The sequence below is a fragment of the Amblyomma maculatum genome, unplaced genomic scaffold (assembly GCF_055883805.1).
Source record: "Amblyomma maculatum isolate TAMU_Amacu unplaced genomic scaffold, ASM5588380v1 scaffold_15, whole genome shotgun sequence".
Classification (NCBI taxonomy): Eukaryota; Metazoa; Arthropoda; class Arachnida; order Ixodida; family Ixodidae; genus Amblyomma; species Amblyomma maculatum.
The window spans coordinates 2,976,539-2,991,368 of record NW_028146740.1 but is presented as its reverse complement, the minus strand read 5'-3'; the positions used below and the strand labels follow the sequence as shown (position 1 = coordinate 2,991,368).

The window sequence follows — 14,830 nt, the reverse complement described above, 5'->3', positions numbered from 1 at the left end:
TGACTTACTGTTATTAAAAAATTTGTAATGTATGTGTTGAAAGCAGTTTACTGATTTAAAGGGCCCAGAAAAGAATTTGACTTTCATATGCTAACGATGCATGTCTGTAGATTGTCTCTAAGAATTGAAGCCTACTTTTTAAAGCTGAGCGGCGACCCTTAGTTTAGAGATATATTACATATTTTATTGCCATTCAGCCGTGTGCCAAGTTGAGGGAAGGAGGATCATAATTTTTGCTTTGTTATTTTTTTATATTAGACTTTCCTTAATATTCCTTGCAGTTTGGCGATGAGTGGCAAAATACTGATGGTTTTTGCAGTTTTCTAACCTTAGTAAATATTTGTATTTGCTGTTTGCTAATGCCAGTTTTTTTGTTTTCCATATATGTACAAAGGCATCAATTGCCTTAGCTTTTGTACAATGATCTTTAATATTCAGTTACTTGAAACATTGAGTAAAATGAATTCTTTATGGCTACCATTCACTCAAACTTGCAGTTCTTACATGACGTCAACATGCTGATCAAGAAGGACGGCAAAGAGGCAGTTGAAATTGGAAACCAAGACACTTGTCTTGGTTTTGAAGGACACCATTCGTGCAAGAAAAAAGGACATTGCCCGGGTGCTTGAAGTATGTTCTGAGGGAATGCGTGAAAGGAGAAAGAAGCGTAAGTATTAAGCTGTTTCCTTCTGTTTGCTGCATGTGCCATCCAATTAGCAGTTTTTCGCTAAATGCCTACATTTTTGCCGTTTTGCATTGCCTTATAGATATACTAAAAACATGGCTGAGCATCAGAAAGAATCACAAAACCATAACTAGCCTGTGCATTTCTTCATATGTAACAATTTTCGCATTAGCTAAATTTAAATTACCTATTGTTCTTCTCCATTGTAATGGTGCAGCCTTTTCGAATCTGTTCAACTAGTAGCAGAGAATTAGGTGATACCTGATTCAAATCTTCACAAGCTTTGCTAATTTTTGCTGTCAGATGTTTGGCTTTCAGTTTGCGTGCCTCTACATGTTTTCAATTTTGTTTATTTGCCTTCCTAAATTAGACAATAAATTATCGCCTCAAAACTCGGCTGTCTCTTTTTAACTGCAAGGAGGTACACCATTGTTGTGTTGCTTATTTCTATTGTAGATGTACAGACAGTACGCATTCTGCAACTCTTGGCAAACATTGGGAACCAGCCGGGAGCTCTGGATGTTATGTTTGTATCATTTGTAAGTTTTCTCTTTGTCATTTGAATATTCAGGAAGCCTACTTGAAACCGACATTATTAGCGAATTTTCTTTGTTTCTAAAATGGTTTACAGTCTAATACCTCTGTCACACGAGCAGATTTAATGTCATTCGAATCGAATGTCATTCGATGCATCAAATGTCATTCGGTTTCTTTCGGTGCTACACGGTAAAATATAATGTCATTCGCAAATGGTAGCAATTACGATCAGCTACAAAAAATGCTGCACTTAAGGAGCATCAGTGCGCATAAAAGGCGTTTGAAATCACTATGTAACATTTTAAAGCTGATCAAAACATTTCTGTACGATAATTCAAGCGAAAAACATTACTTTTGGCTGTGCTGTAGCACTTTAGCCATAAAATATCCAAGCCAAGTATCGAGTCACCCAGAAATCCGAAATATGTAAACAAACAATATGGCTGAGCACAGCGGAGCGCAGATACACAGTGCGGAGACGCACGGAGACACGTAGAGCATGCAATTGGCGTCCAAACTGTGAGGCGCTGAGTCAAAACTTTAAATAGTTCCGAGATAAACATACGGGGAGATGCGGTTACCAAGGAACACAGAGCCCAAAATGATCGTGAGTTGCTGCCATTACTGGACCACTGCTGTGACCGAGAGTAATGCCGTTCCGCAAGAGTCTGCAGTGCTAATAATTTTACACCTAAATTAACAGGTTTTAAAACAAAACTTTAGAAATATAATTTTTAAATTTCAATGTGCGCAGAATATGTTGTTGCGTTACTTGTTTCTGCTGCGTATCTGGCGTCAAGAGTACACATTCGGTTCGCGATCGAATGCGAATGAGTTCCCCAAACTCATTCGATAAAGAATGTCATTCGAACCTAATGACATTAAATTTTCTCGTGTAGCATGGGAATAATGACATTAGATGCTAATGTCATTCGATACGAATGACATTAAATTTGCTCGTGTGACAGGGGTATAACTTGTAATATGTATTAGTGATTCATAATTCAAATAGAAATACTACACAAGTTTTCATCACAACTGTGAATTCTTTGCTGTGAAAGGATTATTTGCACTGTAAGTACAATCAAAAGCACTTTTAAGAGACTTCTGCCATCACATGCTTACCACGTCGTATTGCATACAAGAGTCACCTGATGAAGCACTGGTAATGTCAAGATTGGTACAGTGTGCCGTTTGACTAAGCACTCTGCTGCAGTGGACCAGCAGTGCTTTATCAGATGGCTCTTGCAGGCAGCTTGGCGGGGTTTAGCATTTGCTGGAAAGGGGTCTCTCAACCTGCTCATGCATGTTAGTACCTAACATGTTCCTAATGTCTGGAATATATAATCTGAGACTGCTTCAAAAGAAATATTTGCCACATTGTCGTATCCTACAGGCTTCTGAAGGTTAGTAATGCAGTTTAATAGTTGTTTTAAAAAAAATGCTGTAATTTGCTAGCCAAGTTTGAAATGATGTAATAATTTTAATTCTTCTGAGATTAGGTTTACCACATTGGTTGGGAGAAAATACTGCTGTGTTTCAAGGTTCATGCTGTATAAATATAATGCCTTCAACTACAGATGCTAACATTTCATGCATTAACCATGTGGCACTGTCATAGACATTCTCATTTATAGTAAACATTCTCAATAAATCCAAATTGTTATTTTTGCATTTCAAGTTAGCCTATTTTTAGCATTCGAACCTTTAGTATTTCAAAGTGCTCAGACTGCCTGCCGCTATAACGGTTACAACTTCTTGAACACTTCAGCTTCCTGCCGCCTCTTGAGGCTCACCACTGATGTTCTGGATGTCTATGCATACAATGTGCTATGCGTGGAAAATGTTTTAACATGCCATGCTTCAGTGTTGACATTTTTTAGAGCTTCTGCTGTTTGCTTGTTTGGTAATGCTCTGCTGTTGCACATGTAATTGTCGCTCAACTCAAAGCTCCAGTGTACACTTTCAATGAATAATGTGTGATGAAGTTTCAGAACTGCCACATAGAGCAGCGAGAACATTTTTCCTTGTTACTAAACCTTAAAGGTAAACACTTCAGGAAGCATTGCGATGACCTAGGGCTTGGCTGGTTCATACTTAGCATAAGAAAACGTGCAAAAGTTCAGAAATGCATTATGTGTTATGTATTACATGCACTTTGTTTTTTGTTTTTTTGTAGTGCCCCATCACTAAGTATGCTCTTTCCACGTTTTTTTTTGTTTGGTTCTGCAGTATCTACTTGGCCAGTGCAGGGTATGCTGTAGGCCTTGTGTGAAGCCTCAATTAAGCCAGCTGTTAATATTTTAGTAGTAAACACCGTGCTCCAGTGCTGTTTATTGTTTATTTACATTTTTAACTATCATAATAAGCATTCCAGGTCATGTGAAATGAAAAGTTCGTGGGGCAGCATAGAAGTTCTCTAACCCAGGTGCTTTTGATGAGTGTAGCCATTTTTGTTTGATAAAATAGCTTGCATAATCTAAAATTACCATGCAACAGCATGCTGCATGAATAAAAATGGGTTGACCTTATGTGCTCTCATTTATGACTTGATCAGACTGCAGGCTTTGTGCCTCCTGAACCAACCATAACAGTATACTCTGCATTGTTAATTGTGAGATAACCACCAGTGGTTTCTGATAGGGCCCTTTTCCAGCACATTGCTGTACACTAAAAGGGTATTGGCGTATTCTAAATATAGAGTTGGAAATATGTTGAATTTGCTTTTTGCCAGGTGCAGTGCATATTTATACAGCTGCTCTGTTATGCACTTCTTTCACAATTTTATCAAGGAACAGGAAGAAAAGCCTGCCACGCCGTGCGTCGGATATACTGGGAGCAGCATCAAAGAAGCTGAAGAGCATTTTTCCTTCATTGAGCAGCGGAAGCTTCTTCGAGTCATCGACTCTACTTAGGGTATTGTTCCAATAATGGGTCGATTTTGGCTGTTCAGTCTGACATATGACAAGGGGTCCGACAATTTGTGCTGCTTTATAGAGCACCTCTTTTTGGGCGTCTGCGTGTCGAAGCCAAGATGCGCTGCACGACGCTTTAGTTCATCGCTTAAGGCCGAATTTTATGCAAGCGCACGCGTTGACACTGACAAAGCATAGGATTAATATTGTGTACTGCGATTATTGTTGCATACGACTAAAAGTTTTGTTGTTGTTTTTTAAGAAATTTCACCATGCTGTTGTGTTCATTGTTCGGTTCTGTTTTTGAAAAAAATTGTATACTTTGTTGTCTGCATTTGTTGGAACTGTTTTGCTTCTTTCATTTTTTTAGGTATTTACGTACATAACATGTATGTTTTTGTCCGTCTGCTAGGCTCTCGGTGGAGAGTGGCAGTATTGTTAAATAAATGAGGTTCCATAGCGCGTATCAATGAAGAAACAGAACTCAAATGCCCCCCTGCCCCCCCCACCAGCACCCACTAGCCCGAACCCTGACCCTTCTATGCCGAAATAAAAGACTTCCAGTTTCTTTCTGTGTGCAATTTTTTTGTAACATGCTCTGTGAATTTGAAAAAACAATCATACTGGCATGCGCCATTCGAGATGTCAAAGTAATAGCATGCAGCATCTCTTTACATGCTCATTTGGCATTACAGGTGGTTAAAAGGAATACCATTAAGCTTGATTGCAAATGTGTACATAGGAAAAGCATTAAGGAACGTGTAGTGGCAAAAGTAATTCCTAATTAGGGAATGCAATATATGGACGTTATCCGCACTGATTTTTTATCAAGGGGTGTAAGGGTGCAATGCCACTGCTTCCACCCTGCAATAAGGTATAAAGGTGATGAAAACACCCCAGTGCATTGGCCCCATAGAAGGGTGTTATGACCAACCGAAGCACCATCTTTGAGGGTGTACTGGCACTCTGAAGCCACTTTTTTTCAAGGGTGCATGGGTGTTAGTTATAGACATGCGAAAACACCTAATAAGGTGTTTTTGTTTTTACAGTGTAGGATGATAAGGGGGTGTGCAGCTCTGCATAATACGAACACGATTTCTAAAGAATTATGATTGGTTATTCGGTGGCAAGTCAAATCAGGATGAGTAGCGATAAGAACACCGCCATCGCGTCTGTTGTCGCGGTCCGTACGAAAAACTTCTGGGTTTTAGTCTGGGTGTTAGGGAAAATGTTCAGAATCATCTATAGATGAATAGAGCCATGTCGCAGTTAGTGCTATAACTTAGAAGGTGATGAATTCATAAGGTTAGCAAAGATATCGCGTTTCGTCAGCACGCTCCTTATGCTAGTGGAAAGAAAGGAGAGGGATTTCATTTGGTCGCCATGGTTGTCATGCTCCAATTATTATGGTGAACAAAGATCAACTTGTTTGTTGACCGGATCGTAAACGTATGCGTCCTTTCCTGCTTCCAGTCTGTTGTGGCGAAGAGTATTTCGAAGGCTTCTTTTTTTTTTTCAATTTGAACAAGTTTTTCCGAGATAAGCGGGTGGCTTGAGAAGTCTTGGACTACATTATTTGAGAGGTCTTGTTTTGTCTGTTTTCTTTAAAACAGCCAAACTTCACTAGAATTGGTATGGGTTTATTTGGGGCAGAGCACCCAAGCCTGCTCTGTGTTCCTCGCTTCAATACAAATTCTGGTGGAAGCGATTACCTCTTTCTCAGAACTCGACCAACTTTCATCGCACTCATCGTCCACACAGCCAGGTTGTTTCTCCGCGCCTTATCTTCGCCGTCGTTTGCTCGAGCAGTTAAAGCAGATAAAAGAGTTTCTACTCGTGGTAATAGTATAGAAAAAAATTCCAAAAGAACTGTGAGTTGAGCTAGTTGGTGCATCATTTTTTAAAAATACACAGCGCAACAAACATAGGACAAGCGAGTAGACGGGAACTACTCGCTTGTCCTATGTTTGTTGCACTGTGTATTTTTAAAATATAGTATAGAAAACCCGTGGTACTTGAACGCTTTGTGAAAGCTATCCCGAAAGAAAAAACGCCTTTTTCGCGCAGCGAAGACATCATATTTTGAACTTCAATGGGAAAAATATCCTCTTTGTCTGAAGGAATACACACAGCGTTCGAGAAAAAAAGAATTTTCATCACCAAGACCTACTCTGCATTCTTCGTACCTACCCCCCAAAATTCTGAAATATTCTTGCTCCTAAGCGTAGTAAAAGCCATAACATATCCTTACTTAATAACGCCTCCCCAGTGCCGATCGATCAGCGTTCCGATGTCATGAATTCATACTTCTCTTCTATTCTCACTAGTGAACCTAACCTAAACACACCCACCCTACCTACTTTAAATTTTGCTCAGATGTCCCCCATTCACATCAATTCTGAATGAATCGAAAACTTGATCGACAGCTTAAAGCTGTCAAGTAGCCCTGACAATATCCCTGCGAAGGCGCTTAGTCCACCAAAGTTATTTCCAGCCTTATCTTTCAGATCATATTCACCCAGTCGTTTGTTAGCAGTTCGATTCCGGATGACAGGAAACTGAGTTCCCAAATGTTCAAATCCGGAAACCGCTTTCATTCATCCAATTATCGCCCTAAAGCATTAACTTACATAGCCTGCATTAACTTACATAGCCCAAGTTGCCAGCCACCTCGATAATAACTCATTTTTCTTTAAGAATCAGCATGGCTTCCGCCCCGGTCTTTCATGCGAAGCTGAACTCTATGAATTCACTACTGACCTTCACTTTAACCTTGACTCATGTTTCGAAACCGACATTATATACCTGGACTTTTTCAAAGCTTTCGATCGCGTCTACCACAAAAAAACCGATGTTTGATCTTTCACGCCTTTGTATTGATCCATTGGCTTTATCCTGAATTAACTGTTTCCTCATGAACCCCTTTCGATACACCGTCATCGGAGGGCGTCATTCCGACACACACTAAGTAATCTCGGGCGTGCCGCAAGGATCCGCATGCTTGAGCCATTGCTATTCCTTATCTTCAGAAATGACCTCCGCTCTGGCATAGCATCATCCATTCACCGGTTCGCCGATGACTGCGTGCTGTACCGTCGCATTTCTTTTCGCGATGACCAAAGTAACCCTTCAAACGACATACGTAAAATTAAAACCTGGTGCTCAAACTGGATGATGGAGCTGAAAGCAACCAAATGCCAATTCATGCAGGTCTCACGTAACCGTTGTAACTCTTTTTATACATATTCTCTAAAGGCAACTATTATATCACAGATGGAAACTTACAGGTATCTCGGCGTCCTAATCAGCAATAAACTAACATGGAATGAACATATCACAAAACCAGCTAGACACTTCGACAACTCTGGGTTTCATTAGAAGGTCACTTTCACTAGCACCGCCCTTCATTCGCAAACCTGCGTACGAAACTTTCATACGCCCAAGCTCGAATACGCATCCGCAATCTGGTCCCCTCATCAGATGTACTTAGTTAACGAAATTGAATCCATCCAGAAACGCGCTGTCCGTTTTATATCTTCAAATTATGACTTTCGTTTCCGCACCAGCTGTATTAAGACATCTCTCGGTATCAGCCCTCTAACCCTAAGACGCAACATTTCTCGCTTATGCCTGTTCCATAAAATGTACCACAACTTCCACCATCTCCGGGATTCTCTACTAGTTCTACCATTGCGCAGAGCATCCAGCGCTTACATGGATCTACTAACGCGCTTAATAAATCTTTTTAACCAGCTTCCCGAACACATTGCAACTGAACGTGACCCTACTAGATTTAAAGAACGCATGACATGTGATTTCGCTTCATAACCGATTATTTCCTCTTCCTTTTTATTTGCATTTCCTCCTGAATTCTTATATTTGAGCATTTTGACTTTTGGTGCCTATGTTTAGACCATGAATAATTATCTTTATGTGTTACCTCCCCTCCCCCCTTATGTAATTGCCCACCCGGGGCCTTTAAGGGTATAATAAATGATGATGCTATGATGATGATGAATCTAACAAGCGTTTGCCTCTGCGAGCGTCTGAACACTTTCTATATCTGCTTTAATTGCCGTAAGGGATTAGTATTCTTCAATTCTGGTTAATCTTTCTTTTATATCTTGCAGTTTTTTATCATTTTCGGATTGCTGTTCACGAATATTTCTTACCTCATCTTTCAGTTTTCAGTTCTTCAAGGCGTCTAACTAAGCAGATTGGTCATCGCTACACTGTAAAAACAAAAACACCTTATTAGGTGCTTTCGCATGTCTATAACTAACACCCATGCACCCTTGAAAAAAAGTGGCTTCAGAGTGCCAGTACACCCTCAAAGATGGTGCTTCGGTTGGTCATAACACCCTTTTATGGGGCCAATGCACTGGGGTGTTTTCATCACCTTTACACCCTATTGCAGGGTGGAAGCAGTGGCATTGCACCCTTACACCCCTTGATAAAAATCAGTGCTGATAGCGTCCATATATTGCATTCCCTAATAAGGAATTACTTTTGCCACTACACGTTCCTTAATGGTTTTCCTATGTGCACATTTGCAATCAAGCCTAATGGTATTCCTTTTAACCATCTGTAATGCCAAATGAGGATGTAAAGAGATGCTGCATGCCATTATTTTGACATATCGAATGGCCCATGCCAGTATGATTGTTTTTTTTTTTCAAATTCACAGAGCATGTTACAAAAAAATGTCACCCAGAAGGAAACTGGAAGTCTTTTATTCGGCATAGAAGGGTCAGGGTTCGGGCTAGTGGGTGCTCGGGTGCTGGTGGAGGGGGGGGGGGGCAGGGGGCACTTGTGTTCTGTTTCTTCATTGATGCGCGCTATGGAACCTCATTTATTTAACAATATTGCCACTCTCCACCGAGAGCCTAGCAGACGGGCAAAAACATACATGGTATGTACGTAAATACCTAAAAAAATGAAAGAAGCAAAACAGTTCCAACAAATGCAGACAGCAAAGTATACAATTTTTTTCAAAAACAGAACCGAACAATTAACACAACAGCATGGTGACATTTCTGAAAAAACAACAACAAAACGTTTAGTCGTATGCAACAATAATCGCAGTAAACAATATTAATACTATGCTTTGTCAGTGTCAACGCGTGCGCTTGCATAAAATTCGGCCTTAAGCGATGAAATAAAGCGTCAGCAGCGCATCTTGGCTTCGACACGCAGACGCCCAAAAAGAGGTGCTCTATAAAGCAGCACAAATTGTCGGCCCCTTGTCATATGTCAGATTGAACAGCCAAAATCGACCCATTATTGGAACAATACCCTAAGTAGAGTCGATGACTCGAAGAAGCTTCCGCTGCTGAATGAAGGGGAAATGCTCTTCAGCTTCTTTGATGCTGCTCCCAGTATATCCGACGCACGGCGTGGCAGGCTTTTCTTCCTGTTCCTTGATAAAATTGTGAAAGAAGTGTATAACAGAGCAGTTGTATAAATATGCACTGCACCTGGCAAAAAGCAAATTCAACATATTTTCTACTCTATATTTAGAATACGCCAATGCCCCTTTAGTGTACAGCAGTGTGCTGGAAAAGGGCCCTATCGGAAACCACTGGTGGTTATCTCACAATTAACAATGCAGAGTATACTGTTATGGTTGGTTCAGGAGGCACAAAGCCAGCAGTCTGATCAATGAGAGCACATAAGGTCAACCCATTTTTATTCATGCAGCATGCTGTTGCATGGTAATTTTAGATTATGCAAGCTATTTTATCAAACAAAAATGGCTACACTCATCAAAAGCACCTGGGTTAGAGAACTTCAATGCTGCCCCACGAACTTTTCATTTCACATGAACTGGAATGCTTATTATGATAGTTAAAAATGTAAATAAACAATAAACAGCACTGGAGCACGGTGTTTACTACTAAAATATTAACAGCTGGCTCAATTGAAGGCTTCACACAAGGCCTACAGCATACCCTGCACTGGCCAAGTAGATACCGCAGAACCCAACAAAAAAAAAAACGTAGAAAGAGCATACTTAGTCATGAGGCACTACAAAAAAAAAACAAAGTGCATGTAATACATAACACAATGCATTTCTGAACTTTTGCACGTCTTCTTGTGCTAAGTATGAACCAGCCAAGCCCTAGGTCATCGCAATGCTTCCTGAAGTGTTTACATTTAAGGTTTATTAACAAGGAAAAAGTGTTCTCGCTGCTCTATGTGGCAGCTCTGAAACTTCATCACACATTATTCAGTGAAAGTGTACAGTGGAGCTTTGAGTTGCGCGACAATTACATGTGCAACAGCAGAGCATTACCAAACAACCAAACAGCAGAAGCTCTAAAAAATGTCAGCACTGAAGCATGGCATGTTAAAACGTTTTCCACGCATAGCACATTGTATGCATAGACATCCAGAACATCAGTGGTGAGCCTCAAGAGGCGGCAGGAAGCTCAAGTGTTATAGAAGTTGTAATCGTTATAGCGGCAGGCAGTCTGAGCACTTTGAAATACTAAAGGTTCGAAAACTAAAAATATGTTGACTAACTTGAAATGCAAAAATAACAATTTGGATTTATTGAGAATGTTTACTATAAATGAGAATGTCTATGACAGTGCCACATGGTTAATTCATGAAATGTTAGCATCTGTAGTTGAACGCATTATATTTATACAGCATGAACCTTGAAACACAGCAGTATTTTCTCCCAACCAATGTGGTAAACCTAATCTCAGAAGAATTAAAATTATTACATCATTTCAAACTTGGCTAGCAAATTACAGCATTTTTTTAAAACAACTATTAAACTGCATTACCCACCTTCAGAAGCCTGTAGGATACGACAGTGTGGCAAATATTTCTCTTGCAGCAGTCTCAGATTATATATTCCAGACATTAGGAACATGTTAAGTACTAGCATGCATGAGCAGGTTGAGAGACCCCTTTCCAGCAAATGCTAAACCCCACCAAGCTGCCTGCAATAGCCATTTGATAAAGCACTGCTGGTCCACTGCAGCAGAGTGCTTAGTCAAATGGCACACTGCACCAATCTTGACATTACCAGTGCTTCATTAGGTGAAACCAGTGCTTCATCAGGTGTATGCAATACGACGTGGTAAGCATGTGATGGCAGGAGTCTCTTAAAAGTGCTTTTGATTGTACTTACAGTGCAAATAATCCTTTCACAGCAAAGAATTCACAGTTGTGATGAAAACTTGTGTAGTATTTCTATCTGAATTATGAATCACTAATACATATTACAAGTTAGACGTTAAACCATTTTATAAACAAAGAAAATTCGCTAATAATGTCGGTTTAAGGTAGGCTTTCTGAATATTCAAATGACAAAGAGAAAACTTACAAATGATACAAACAACATCCAGAGCTCCCGGCTGGTTCCCAATGTTTGCCAAGAGTTGCAGAATGCATACTGTCTGTACATCTACAATAGAAATAAGTAACACAACAATGGTGTACCTCCTTGCAGGTAAAAAGAGACAGCCGAGTTTTGAGGTGATAATTTATTGTCTAGTTTAGGAAGGCAAATAAACAAAATTGAAAACATGTAGAGGCACGCAAACTGAAAGCCAAACATCTGACAGCAAAAATTAGCAAAGCTTGTGAAGATTCGAATCAGGTATCACCTAATTCTCTGCTACTAGTTGAACAGATTCGAAAAGGCTGCACCATTACAATGGAGAAGAACAGTAGGTAATTTAAATTTAGCTAATGCGAAAATTGTTACATATGAAGAAATGCACAGGCTAGTTATGGTTTTATTATTCTTTCTGATGCTCAGCCATGTTTTTAGTATATCTATAAGGCAATGCAAAATGGCAAAAATGTAGGCATTAGCGAAAAACTGCCAATTAGATAGCACATGCAGCAAACAGAAGGAAACAGCTTAATACTTACGCTTCTTTCTCCTTTCACGCATTCCCTCAGAACATACTTCGAGCACCCGGGCAATGTCCTTTTTTTCTTGCACGAATGGTGTCCTTCAAAACCAAGACAAGTGTCTTGTTAAGGCCAATTTCAACTGCCTCTTTGCCGTCCTTCTTGATCAGCATGTTGACGTCATGTAAGAACTGCAAGTTTGTGTGAATGGTAGCCATAAAGAATTCATTTTACTCAATGTTTCAAGTAACTGAATATTAAAAATCATTGTACAAAAGCTAAGGCAAATGATGCCTTTGTACATATCTGAAAAAAAAACTGGCATTAGCAAGCAGCAAATACAAATATTTACTAAGGTTAGAAAACTGCAAAAACCATCAGTATTTTGCCACTCATCGCCAAACTGCAAGCAATATTAAGGAAAGTCTAATATAAAAAAATAACAAAGCAAAAATTATGATCCTCCTTCCCTCAACTTGGCACACGGCTGAATGGCAATAAAATATGTAATATATCTCTAAACTAAGGGTCCCCGCTCGGCTTTAAAAAGTAGGCTTCAATTCTTAGAGACAATCTACAGACATGCATTGTTAGCATATGAAAGTCAAATTATTTTCTGGGCCCTTTAAATCAGTAAACCGCTTTCAACACATACATTACCAACTTTTTAATAACAGTAAGTCACAAATTTGCCTGCAATATGCGCACTGTGATGAGCAAAGAAGGTAAACATATGCGACTAAGGCTATGATAACCGCTTCATATGTACATTTAAGCAAAAGACAAAAAAAAGTAAACATCTGGTCAGAATCAAAATCTGTAATAGCAACATCCGGTACAATATTTGGCCACGGGATTCAAGCTGTCGACCTCTACTTGAATGCTGAGGCATCAGTATCGAATATCCATTTATTCTAGTCTAAAGACACTACAAAAATCAAGTAATGCGGTCAAACAGTTATGTTGAAATGTGACGACAAAAATAATGAAAACTAGATGTTTAAACCACATCAGCTGACTTAGCACGTGTACAAGTGCCTTAATTGAAGTCTTGCTGAAAATAAAATACGTACCTAAATGATTCTTCGAGAGCAAAAGTAAACGCCATAACAAAAGCAGCATAATAAAAATGGAAATTCACATTCCATGCAACCGCAAAATATGGTCCCCGTAAAATGAAAAATGCTCCCATTGTGATTAAAAAAGGCAAATCCAGAAGCGGGGAGTTAACATAGGCTGATGATAGCGGCATATAGTTTACGCAGTTTGGAATAAACTATTATGCAACCAGGCCGGCCGACCAGCGCACTTCGATGCCGAGAGCACGAGCGCAGAGGCGTGCCGCGCTGAACGGCCGCCGAGAACGAACATAGCCTCCTCGAACAAAAAGTTTAAACGGAAGGGCTGCGGGAGGACGCTCCCCGAGCAGCAGGACGGTGCGCGCCTATGCTCCGAGTAAATAAAAAAAAAGGGGGGGCGGGGGGGGAGGGGGGGGGATCGCAGCGCTCCGAGTGAAAGAAGACGACAAAGCATGAAAGAGGTTTCAGGAGAGCCAGCGCTAAGTGTAAGAGATAAGGGAGGAGGGGGGAGTCGAGAGTGCTAGGAGAATTAAGGTAGTACGCCAACATGACCTTGCCGCACGAACGGAAACGTTAGAACAAAACCGAGTCGTTGAGAACTGAGCGCAAGTATCAAACTGTCAAGAAACGAAAATCGTTTCGTGAACCTCCTGCGCGTACAAAATGCAAGGAAACGTAGCACATACATTATTTCTGTTCAAGAAAGTTAAGGCTGATGTTCTGCGCGAAATCTGCGTAACTCGCCGCGACATCTACCGCATGTGCGATGTCATTTTGGCAGCCAGGTGAAAACAAGCGCGTGTTTCACGTTTTCATTTCAGCACATTCTGGAGCGTTCCGGCACAAAAAGACACAGAATGCAGAAATCCGGTAGGACACTGTTCCCACAAAGCGCAATATGCGTGAGAATAGGCTTACCTTTACAGACGATTGCGTCAGCCGCAAAGTACGCTGTCCGCCTTCGTATCACCGGCACCGAACCAACCAGTGCGATTTCAGCGCGAGTGCAATGTAGTCGGCGCATATACCTCTTAGTCACGCAGAAAAAAAAAATCGTCCATGCCTTCTTCTTTCGAACATCTCAAACATAAAGCGGTGCAGCAGTCCTTCGGCCTGAGCAAAGCAAAAAGAAGCCCGGACACTTGCCGACACGATAAATGTCCGTTTGCGTTAAACATCACATGTAGAAGGCACTTCACAAGCGTACACACTTCTGTAACACATATGCATGGGAAATGCAACACATTTCACGAGGGTACACAATCGAAGAAGCACATTCAGCATTCGCCGAAACGTGGTCGAAACGCACCCGACAATGCTAACGGCCATATTGTGAAATTTGAAAAGAGCGTTCGTAGCTTCCCGCGACCTCCTGGCGGTGAAATTTTGTTTCAGTTTCTGTTTCATTTTTAGAAAGCACTCGTGCGTAATTTTAATTTTAGCGTTACTTTTGGTGCTTTATTTAGATGTTGGGTTATATTAGCAGCGCCGCTTGTGTATAAAAGGCTACGAAGTTACGCAGCCATATACCCCCAGCATGTTAGGTGATATTGCTTGCCCGTAACACCCTAATGCATATTCTCCAAACAAAGCACCCCTTTGGCATGCAAGAGGTGATTTCCAATGGCACGAACACCCTAGACTCAGGGTGTAATGGTGTTTTGAATCAGACAAATGTCCAAAAAGGTGTTTTTGTTTTTACAGTGTAGCAGAGGCACGAGCAAAGGGGGATCCTGTGT

At 40.6% G+C, this 14,830-nt stretch overlaps 1 protein-coding gene and 1 long non-coding RNA gene across 4 annotated transcripts; one reads left to right on the top strand and one right to left on the bottom strand.

Annotated features, from left to right (window-relative positions):
• Nucleotides 1-559: 559 nt before the first annotated feature.
• LOC146171943 (uncharacterized) lies at nt 560-4,363 on the top strand. Its single transcript, XR_014702677.1, has 3 exons — nt 560-667; nt 1,142-1,224; nt 4,015-4,363. It is a non-coding gene; the product is annotated as an uncharacterized LOC146171943 (long non-coding RNA).
• A 4,514-nt stretch (nt 4,364-8,877) lies between these two features.
• Nucleotides 8,878-14,413, bottom strand: LOC146171942 (uncharacterized). 3 transcript variants are annotated; one of them, XM_084586122.1, is made up of 4 exons: nt 14,010-14,413; nt 12,031-12,113; nt 11,477-11,557; nt 8,878-9,556 (listed from the first exon to the last, which is right to left on the bottom strand). In XM_084586122.1, the coding sequence occupies exons 1-4, from the start codon at nt 14,113-14,115 to the stop codon at nt 9,434-9,436; spliced, it is 393 nt and encodes a 130-aa protein (XP_084442248.1). In that variant the 5' UTR covers nt 14,116-14,413; the 3' UTR covers nt 8,878-9,433. The 3 variants fall into 3 exon arrangements, 2 of the variants coding, with proteins under 2 accessions (XP_084442248.1, XP_084442249.1); XM_084586123.1 differs by having other exon boundaries at nt 8,878-9,550; XR_014702639.1 differs by having other exon boundaries at nt 8,879-9,556; nt 12,031-12,203.
• Nucleotides 14,414-14,830: the final 417 nt, after the last annotated feature.

What these genes read in the sequence shown, in the direction of transcription:
- LOC146171942 (XM_084586122.1), bottom strand. Translation starts at nt 14,115, where the DNA reads ATGCGCCGACTACATTGCACTCGCGCTGAAATCGCACTGGTTGGTTCG. An exon ending in GCGTGAAAGGAGAAAGAAGC is followed by an intron (nt 11,558 to 12,030) that starts GTAAGTATTAAG and finishes TTTCTATTGTAG; the next exon opens with ATGTACAGACAGTATGCATT. An exon ending in GGATGTTGTTTGTATCATTT is followed by an intron (nt 9,557 to 11,476) that starts GTAAGTTTTCTC and finishes AATTTTATCAAG; the next exon opens with GAACAGGAAGAAAAGCCTGC.